Below are 10,000 nucleotides of genomic sequence, written 5' to 3' on the forward strand. Positions count from 1 at the left end.
AACATTCAATATTTCTCTATGGTTTACATCACGAAGGAACACAGTTAATGGGTTATTCCCAATACATTAATTTATTTCGTATTTTATTTTTGCTTCTTGATTTTATTAACTGAGGTATTATCTACATAAATAAAGTATCCATTTGTTATATTTTTTATTTTATCAATGACAATGTTTTTGTCATTTAGAAAATAATTTAGATAGTTAATTTTTTTGAAGCTGTTATTTATAATACCGTCTAATATTTTACATGTTTCTTATGTATTACTCTTGTTTTGTTCCAGTAATGCATGATCATGTTCTCATTTATTTGTATAGTATTTACTATTTTATTTTTATGTTTTATAAATTTCCTTACAGTATTTGTAATAGTGATTGTTAGTGTAGCTTGAGCATACATTTATACTGTACTTGTAACTTAGTTGAGTATTCATGTGTCCCTTTGTCTGCAGCTCCGGCAACTTTCACGTGTAAATCACCCTAATATTGTCAAGTTGTATGGCTCCTGCAGTAATCCAGTAAGTTAACAGTTTTGTTTATATTGCATAATGTAATTGTGGTCATTGGTTATATTATCAATTGGCCATTTTTCATTCTGGTCCGAAAGACTTTTTTCACTGAACCCCCAACCAAAAGAGGATGTTTGATTGATGCAAGCACGCATCAATGGCAAGCTGAACTGAGCAAAGGTGATGCTATCTCACGGGGAAATGAGCCCGGAACTACAATTCCCATGCCGTAGGAGCAGGCTATTGGCCTGGGAGGAGAAAAGTGTGTAATGCTGCGTGAACATCAAATGCAAAAATTCGTGTCGCTACGTTCAGTCGCGGGGCTTTCTGTCACTGTTGTACTTTTTGTCCACTTTTTTTTTTTTTTTGTCGCAAGAGGGGAGGGGAGTAGAGCGAGCTTGCTGTGCACTTCATGGTAGATCCGGAAACACGAGCATTTCTGAGAACTTTCACTTTTCTGGGATGTAGCAGAGACAATATTTTCTCCCACAGCAACTTTATTCTTTTTTAGACTGCGTGTCCCTCGCTTTGTGGCAATACTCGTCTGCCAAAAAAAAGTTTCAATGTCACAATCAAGTGGCCGATACCGTGCTAAATACTGAGCTGTCAATGCTGCACTATCGTTACCTTAGCACAGTAACTGCGGTTCAAAAACTGTTAAAAAAGGAAGCAAACACTGCACATACCAGTTGTCCCAAGTTCTCCCTTCCGCCATTCTATAAGCCATTTGAGTGCTCTTGGTTGTCTCCGTTTTGTCTTGAAAGCTTAGCTGGCCGTGTTGGATAGTTCACGGTGACTGCAAAGTGGCTGCCATGATTCATTCCTGCCCCCTGCATGAGACGTTGAACGTTCCCGATGTTGATTGGCTATCGCGGCGCGAGATGCAAAAAAGAGTTACATTTTTTTTTTACTTCTCGTGTCACGCGTAATTCCGCGCCGCACATCGCTCAATCGCGCCCATCGCGTCTCTAGATGCATCATTGCGCCCGTCGCGCGAACTCCATTTACTACAATACAAAACCGTCTGCTCTTTGTGCTCCATCTGAGCGCGGCATAAAGAGCTAGGGCAGTGCGATTTGTGTTATTGTATTGTCTTCGTAATGTAAATATTCACGATATTAACAGCAAAAATTAGGACGGTATCAGTCAACTTGTCACACTTGTGTTACATGTAAAGCACCAACCATCCAAAACACTTTCCCACTTTCAAGTTTAACTTTGAGTGACAGCTAAATCCTACCAGTCACGATCATCTTGTGGAATGAGGGAGGGAGACATGCACAGCAGCTGCTAAATAGCACACATGACAAATCAACTTCTGTGTTAGTGCAACAGTTTCCAGAGCTAAAATGAGCACTAAAATACAGTGCTCATTTTACCTCTGAAAAACTATGGATTCCGACAGAAATGATTGGACTCCCAAAAACTGCGCCGTAAAAAGGACAAATTAAATCCAAGGTTCAAACTGCATTTACAAGGCGTGCGCAAAAACCAATAACAGATGTCAGGTCTCATTTTACCTCTGAAAACTGTTGTGTCCCCAGGACTTGCAATACTAAAAACAACTTTGGATCCCGACAGTAATGTTTTGAGTCCCAAAAAATGCGCAGTTAAAAGGACAAATTAAGTCCCAAGAGTCAAACTCCATTTACGAGATGTGACCAAAAACCAACAACAGACATTAGTAAATGTCGAAGTACGTATTTTTCGGACTATAAGCCGCGACTTTTTCCTCATGATTTGAGCTCTGCGGCTTATAGTCCAGTGCGGCTTATCTGTTGTTTTTTAATATATATTTTTTTGCTAGCCACCAGCAAGCAAATATGTGTCTTTGTTCGAGGTTTCCATCTATGGAACAACTATGAAATAGAAATGAAAAGATGTTAATCAATGGCTGTGCGCAAAGTTTTAAGTTGTAAAAATATATTATTACAAATATATGTATGTCTAAATTGGATAAGAGAATGTATAAAATTTTAGGTAAATTTGTGACGTGTAAATGTTATATACGTACACAATATATGATTTTATTTATGTACTTATGATTGTATATATGAATTATGTGGAATGTGTTTTTATGTTCACTAAAATAATCTATCAAACGAAGGGAGGTAAAAAAATATGCTATTGAAGTATTGATTTTGATTTTGAACTGCTATTTAATTAACAGTATTCTGTTAGCGTTGAAAATATCCATCTACTCATTTTCTATAAATACGTTAGGACTAAACATGAAGTCATCTTTAGTCTATTAAAGAGAGAATTTTGCTATTGGCAGACAGTTACAGAATAATTAAATAACAAAAAAAAAAAAAAAAAAAAAAAATGTATATATATATATATATATATATATATATATATATATATATATATACACACACACACACACACACACACACACACACATATAAACTTCCATGTACTATCTTTTTGCATAAATATCTCATATTATTACCTGCGGCTTATAGTCCAGTGCGGCTTATCCGTGACAAAAATCCTTTTTTTGCTCATATTTTACTGCTGCGGCTTATATACCGGTGCGGCTTATAGTCCAGAAAATGCAGTAAATATACAGTATGTACAGTATATGGTCTACAACTTGAAGGTACCTGAAGGTAGACCTTTTGGTCATGAACTGTGTCTCGTGACCGAAAGAACGAGATCCCAGATACAAGCGGCAGTTTTTGCTGCATGGTGTCTGTGCACTCCCTTGAGATGTGAGAAGCTCCGTCATCTGGGAGGGGCTCAGTGTCGAGCCGCTACTCCTCCGCGTTGAGAGGAGCCAGTTGAGGAGGTTCGGGCATCTTGTTTGGATGTGCCTCCAGACATCTTCCTGGTGAGGTGAATGTCGCACAGGGAGAAAGCCCCAGGGACGAACCTGGACCTTTGACTGACACATTCCCTAGTAAGGGTAGCCCTAGGCCAGCTTTATATTTCTTGATTATCTCCAGCTTCGTTTCCATATAAATCATCTTCTTACTTCTCTTTTTAACATCACCAGCAATCTTGGGACCCATGGCTAATCCATTCAAGTTTGAATTAAGCAGTAAAATGCTCTATAAATACGGTTTTGTAACCACTCACGATAGAACAAAGCTTTACCATTCCGCCATTTTGAAACACGTTGAGGCCGACCAATAGCTGACCAGCATTCTAGTGACGCATTGTATGGAGGCAGATTGACCGCAACAGAAAATAAGTGCAATTCCCTAAAAACTCCTGCAGATGGAGACAAAGCAACACAAATACAGCTAACCCCCCCTAGGGTCATGACAATTGTTTTTGTTGCAAAGCGGGTAAAATACCGTAAAGAGGGAATGAAAAAACTCATTTTTCCACATCGCAACATGAAAAAAAAAACGTTAGCCAGGGACGCTGTATCCCGGGGGTCCACTGTATAAGGAATCAGTTGAGAAACTCGACGTCATTTCACAATGATAAATAATATATTAGGGTGATTAAAAAGCAGAGCTTTTGTCACGCAAACGTGAGTAACATTTGCATCTAAAGGCTTTTAAGGTGCAATTGAAAGCTTTTAAGGTGCAATTGAAAGCTGAAATCTCGGGAGAGCGTCAACTACTGAAAGCCAACTACTGAATCTTCCCAGTTTTTTTTTTATTTATTTATTTATTTTTACTCATATCTCCCCAGTGTGCGTGCTCTCCAGAAGTTTACGGTATTTACGTCTCGGTAGTCTTTTCAACAGAATCAGGTGTTTGTACTGGTGACGTTCCATAATCAGTACTTCGTCTGCCATGTTTTCCACGCGGTAAAGAAATAGTGGAAGGTAGGCCGTTGCAGAAGATCTGACCACGCGGGCACCGCACAGTTGTCAACATTATTTGATGCGTGGACCAACGCAGACGTGTCAAAGATAAACCAAGCCTTGCTGCTGCCTTTCTCTCTGCTGCTGCCGTTTTTGCTCTCTTGTTATTTCTTAAGCTTAATGAAGTCTTAACCTTGCGTTTGTCCCCTGGTGGTCGGATGACAAAGTGCTTGATTTGACATGCATAGATTGCTGGCTTTTTAAATGTTAATGTCTCTAAGGATCGTCTTAATTAATCTTGGCAGCCCATATCGTGATCGCAATTAAAATTAAATTAATTGTGCAGCCCTACTTTAATCTGGATATTGACTGCACATGAACAGTCATTGGTTAAATAATGCTACTATACCGATTATAATATGATCATGCTCCTTTTTAGGTCTGTCTTGTAATGGAATATGCTGAAGGAGGGTCGCTCTACAATGGTGAGTTATGTTTATGCAATAATACTGTCCTATTTTTGCAATCCATCTGTGTTGTAATGAAATTTTCCAGCACAAGTTCCCCAAGCACAACTTAGTTCCCCTGGAATCTTAATTCTTTAGTAATTCAGAATGCATTTTAAGGATAGGTTACACGAGAAAGCAGAGATGCTGTTGTCCACCATCAATATTATACAAGGTGCCAAGCAAGTACGGACAATATTACGAAGTATGGAATTTGATTTTATAAATTACCTTCATTTAAAATAAAGTTTCAAGCACGATCAAACCAACCATTTTCTCAAAACAAAAAGTAATGAATGTCTCAAAACATAAGATTAATTAATATATAAAACACAAAGAAATGAAGAGAAATGAAAAAGAGATGAAAAAATCTCGATCAATCTGTGTGTAATTTTAGGGCTCTTTGAATTGTAACTATCAGTTTTGTGACCGTGGTTCACAACTTGTTTTGACAAATAATATCCCTAGACATTTGTCATTGTCAATTAGCAATTCGGCCACTTTCTTTGTGGAATTTTCTAATAAACATGGTTTGAGCATGTCAAATGCTTCTACAATATTCCATGAAAAAAAACAAAAAAAAACAAAAAATAATTACTTCTGTATATGTACATCTAGCATGTCTCGATGATTAACCATGTCAAAATGTGTATATATGTGTAAACCATGTGTGCGTGGGTGCATGTATGTGTGTGTGTGCGTGTGCACACGTGGATGTGTGGAGGGGTAATTTTTAGGGAACCATACAGTTACTGTTATATAAACTTATAACTGTATTTCAACAGGTACAAACTATATACGAATGTTTTATTGTCAATTATTACTTGTGTTTACCCAGGAAAAATATCTTTAGCTCCATAGCAAATATTAAATGTGCAATTTTTTTTCTTCACACAAACTTGACTAGGTTGTTTCCTTGCAAATAAAAAATAAATCACAGCTTTTTGTGATTTATTATTTATAAAATCATTTTTGTGGATGTATAAGTCAAACCGTAACTGTCAAAAGTACTCTGATGCTTGATTTTTGATTCTATCTGATTGGTTCCTGTGATTTTATGTTTCCACATATATATATATATATATATATATATATATATATATATATATATATATATATATATATATATATATATATAATTTTTTTATTTTTTTTTAATCAGACCAGTAGTTTGTGAGAAAAGGCATTCAGAAATTTGATGGCCTCGCACATTTTTTGGAAAAAAAAAAAAATCATTAATCTGAAATTGAAAAGGGTGACTTTTCAAAATACTTATTTTTGGATGATTTTACATCAAATGGCCTCACGGTTACAGGAACTGCATATAGACGTAAAGCTTCAAGAGGCAATGTGTAAGATTTAGGCTGTTTTTCATTACGGACAGCAGAGGGTGCTGCAAATACCATTGTCCGTAGCTATAAGACATGGCAGCCTCCGGAGGAGCGGCACGCCCCATGTAATATAATTTAATGATAACTAGACCTACGATTATATTTAAGACATACTGTTGGTCAGTAAGAACACATTTATTTGCAAGGTTTTAAAATTTATAATCATTTTATTAATTCATTTGAAGTGAAAAACAGTTTAGAGTGATCCCCCCTACTTTGCGGTTAATGGGGCGGGGGGTGTCAACCCCCCGTAAAGTCTGAAACCCGCGAAGTAGGGTATCAGTTCCTAGATTTCTATGTACAACCCATTAAAGCCGCAGTAACCAAAAACAATCCTTTTTTTAATTTTTTTTATTTTTTGTGTATTTTATTTCCTTTCTCCTATTATTTAACATTACATTATCCTTATTAACATTATTGTATATTCATTAAATAACTAATATTACTTAGTTTGTTGAGAATTTGTTCTCAGGACTGGTTATCTGCAACAAGACTCCAGTGAAAGAGTACGCAAGTCATCACGTTGAAGTTCACATTTATTTTGGCTCATGTATGGTGTATCATGTAGTATCTGTTGAATAATAAATCCACAACAATCTTAAAGTCAGTCAACTAACATATAAACACTTACCGAACTTTAATCTATGAATTTACTGTATTTTTAGCCGACATTAGCGGGTTAGCAACAACTAACAACAACTACTAACTATAAAGTGCAACTTCTACACAAACGAACACATAAACAGAATAAACACTCATCGCTTACTAAACATAGGCAGTAGCGTGGGTTATCAACATAAATGATAATAAACTATAAATATGAGTTTACGTTGTCATTCACTACGTCACCGTAACGAGCCGAATGACGCACAGAAAACTTAAAATAGGAAACGGAAATGCAATGCGACCCGACAAATTAAAAGCATGCATTTCAAAATGAGATAAACGTCACAAACTCTAAAGCTTGAAGAGTTCTTAACATAGTTATTAACTAATATTACTTAGTTATTTGATAAATGCAGTACTGTATAATGTACTTTTTTGCTTTTTTCCATTTTTTTACATTTTTGCACATTTTTTTAATTATTTTTTTATTTTGAAATATTTTTAATTTTTCCTGGAAAAACCTGCGAAGTACTGAGACCGCAATATCTGATACCCTTTAAATTTGATTGAGTTGTCAACTCCTTTATTGTTTATTGTAGTTCATCCTTGATTAGTTCTTGAATAGCTATCCTCCACTGCATTTAAAAATTATTTTGTCATATTTGTGCGTGTGTATTATTCCTCGGGAAGTTCTTATGTTGTCATTGTCAAGGTCATAACTGTCTCTTCTTGTTTGTAGTGCTACATGGTGCTGAACCACTCCCCTCTTATTCTGCTTCACATGCCATGAGCTGGTGTTTACAGTGTTCCCAGGGTGTGGCCTACCTCCATGGCATGAAACCAAAGGCTCTAATCCACAGGGACCTCAAGCCACCTAAGTATGCTTCTTGTCACCTCACATTGTATTGTCTCCCACTTCATTATAGCCTATCCCATTAGTTGTCAAGTTCTCAACTGATCTCATTGTTGAAACGCAAATGTGAAAAAAAATAAAACAATCCTCAAAATTATATGCTGTTTTTTCAAACATCAATGTAACCCACTCCTTATTTGCAGGCATATAATTGAGGGCCATTGAAAAGATGGGAAAAACAAAAAAACAAAGAACCCCACTTGATTATCAATGTTTCTATGAACAATCAACAAGTTATAATCTAAACATATTAAACTGCTTGGGGTTCAAACAAACTTTTTGACCTGCAAGTTTGCTTGGTTTGCATTTCAGTGCCCATTATCAAGAAGCCTAACCATTTACAAAATTGTGAGAACATTTCAATCATTCTATGGATTGAAATGGCATGATTATACCTATACCTTATACCTCTTACCTATGATTTTATAACAAAGTTTTTATTGTGATAGAACACATTTACATGCATGTTATTGAAAGTTATAGTGCGTTTTTGCAAACAATAATTCACTAAATCTTACACACTGTTTATTTAACGTCACCATAGTTCATATTTGAAAAATGTTTTCAGCAAAACAAGAGGAACAGATCCGCCACCTTTGGGTAGGCGATAAGTCACTATTTTGGAATTCTCAAAACAAAACCCAATGTTTGTTTTTTTTTTTGAATTAAAACAAAGACAATCTGATTTAGTATACCTGTAAGATCTGTCACAAGTATGAAAGTTTTACTCCCCCCAAAAAACATCAATAACAAAAATTCATTAGACTTTTTATGAATGGGGACCAATGGTGTGTGTTCCAACTAGGGATCATATTCCTCACCCCCTCCTGAAAGGTCTATTCAAGGGTGCTGGAGAAGAGGGTCCATCAGGAAATTGGACCTTGGATTCAGGAGGAGCAGTGTGGTTTTCATCCCGGTCATGTAACAGTGGAGCAGCTCTACATCCTCTGCAGGATCCTCTAGTGTGCATGGGAGTTCGCGCAAAAGGTCTACATGTGCTTTGTGTACATGGAAACGGTGTTTGACCATGTCCCCCTGGGAGTCCTGTGGGGGGTGCTTTAGGAGTATGAGGTACCCAACCTCTCGATGAGGGCTGTGTGGTCCCTGTATCACCAATGTCAGAGTTTGTCGAATCCATTTTCAATAAGAGTTGGATTGCGCCAAGGCTGCCCTTTGATGTGGTGATTTTGGTTTCTTCGGGCCGTGACCCCCAACTCTCACTGGAGTGGTTCGCAGCCAAGTATGAAGCAGCAGGGATGAGATCAGCACCTCCAAATTTTGAGACCATTGTCCGTGATTAAAAAGGCTAGAATGCCCTCTTCTGGTCGGGGATGAAGTCCTGCCTCAACTGGAAGACTTCATGTATCTGGAGTGAGAATTGAACGAGATAATTGAATGGGAGATTGCCATCTGCTGTGATGCGGACGCCATACTGGTCTGTCTTGGTAAAGAGAGAGCAAAAGCGAAGCTTTCTTTTTTACTGGTCAATCAACGTTCCTGCCCTCACCTCTTGTCACGAGCTGTTGTCACGAGCTGTTGGTCATGACGACATGTATACCCTCAGATTGTTGTTTATTGTGATAGAGAAGAACAAAATAATTCTTTGTAAAAAAAACAAACAAAAAACAATTGTAGAGGAACTTAGAAAAAAATAATCAATTGCATTGCCGGTGCAATGTTTTGGAAGGAAATCACTCTCAAAATATTTTCCATTATCATTCAAACCTAGTGGCATTCGGGGTCAATTTTTTTTTTCTCTCCTGACATTCATTATTTATGGTCATGGGAGATCATTTCTGGTAAATGTTAAATTCTTGTGGTGTTTAACTTTCTATGCATTAAAGTAAAAATAAAACTAAAAGTGCCATTGCTGTTTTAGTCAAAAAATGATCTCAATTACTGATTTAATATGCATTTTTGCCAGCCAAAGCTAGTTTTAATGCATTCTTAGAGAAACCTTTACATTTTTTGTATGCTTTCATGTGCATGCTTTTTTTGTTACAGTTTGCTGCTTGTTGCTGGTGGCACTGTCCTCAAGATTTGTGATTTTGGAACAGCCTGTGACATTCAGACTCATATGACAAACAACAAAGGAAGTGCAGCATGGATGGCCCCAGAGGTATTTGAAGGCACGTATTTGGCTTTTTCTTTCTTTTTCTTTTTATATATTTTATATAATTATATGAGCATAATTCAAAGTAAGAAGGGACACATAAGCAAAGAAAACAAATAATTAGGTAGAAATAAGGTCCTTAATTGTCCTGCAGACATATCCCACAAAGAAATACTAAAATAAAATGATATAAAAC

General features: G+C 36.6%; 1 protein-coding gene across 3 annotated transcripts in view; it reads left to right on the forward strand.

Annotated features, from left to right (window-relative positions):
• The window catches only part of map3k7 (mitogen-activated protein kinase kinase kinase 7), a 50,856-nt gene that overhangs the window by 5,609 nt on the left and 35,247 nt on the right, over positions 1–10,000 (forward strand). For all 3 annotated transcript variants that reach the window (XM_088403655.1, XM_088403653.1, XM_088403654.1), the window contains exons 4-7: positions 453–518; positions 4,715–4,760; positions 7,518–7,656; positions 9,696–9,824. In XM_088403655.1, the coding sequence (XP_088259781.1) occupies positions 453–518; positions 4,715–4,760; positions 7,518–7,656; positions 9,696–9,824 (380 nt within the window). The remainder of the gene's footprint in view (positions 1–452; positions 519–4,714; positions 4,761–7,517; positions 7,657–9,695; positions 9,825–10,000) is intronic.

Source organism: Hippichthys cyanospilos, chromosome 20 (assembly GCF_059441005.1).
Source record: "Hippichthys cyanospilos isolate Australia breed blue-spotted pipefish chromosome 20, RoL_Hcya_1.0, whole genome shotgun sequence".
Classification (NCBI taxonomy): domain Eukaryota; kingdom Metazoa; phylum Chordata; class Actinopteri; order Syngnathiformes; family Syngnathidae; genus Hippichthys; species Hippichthys cyanospilos.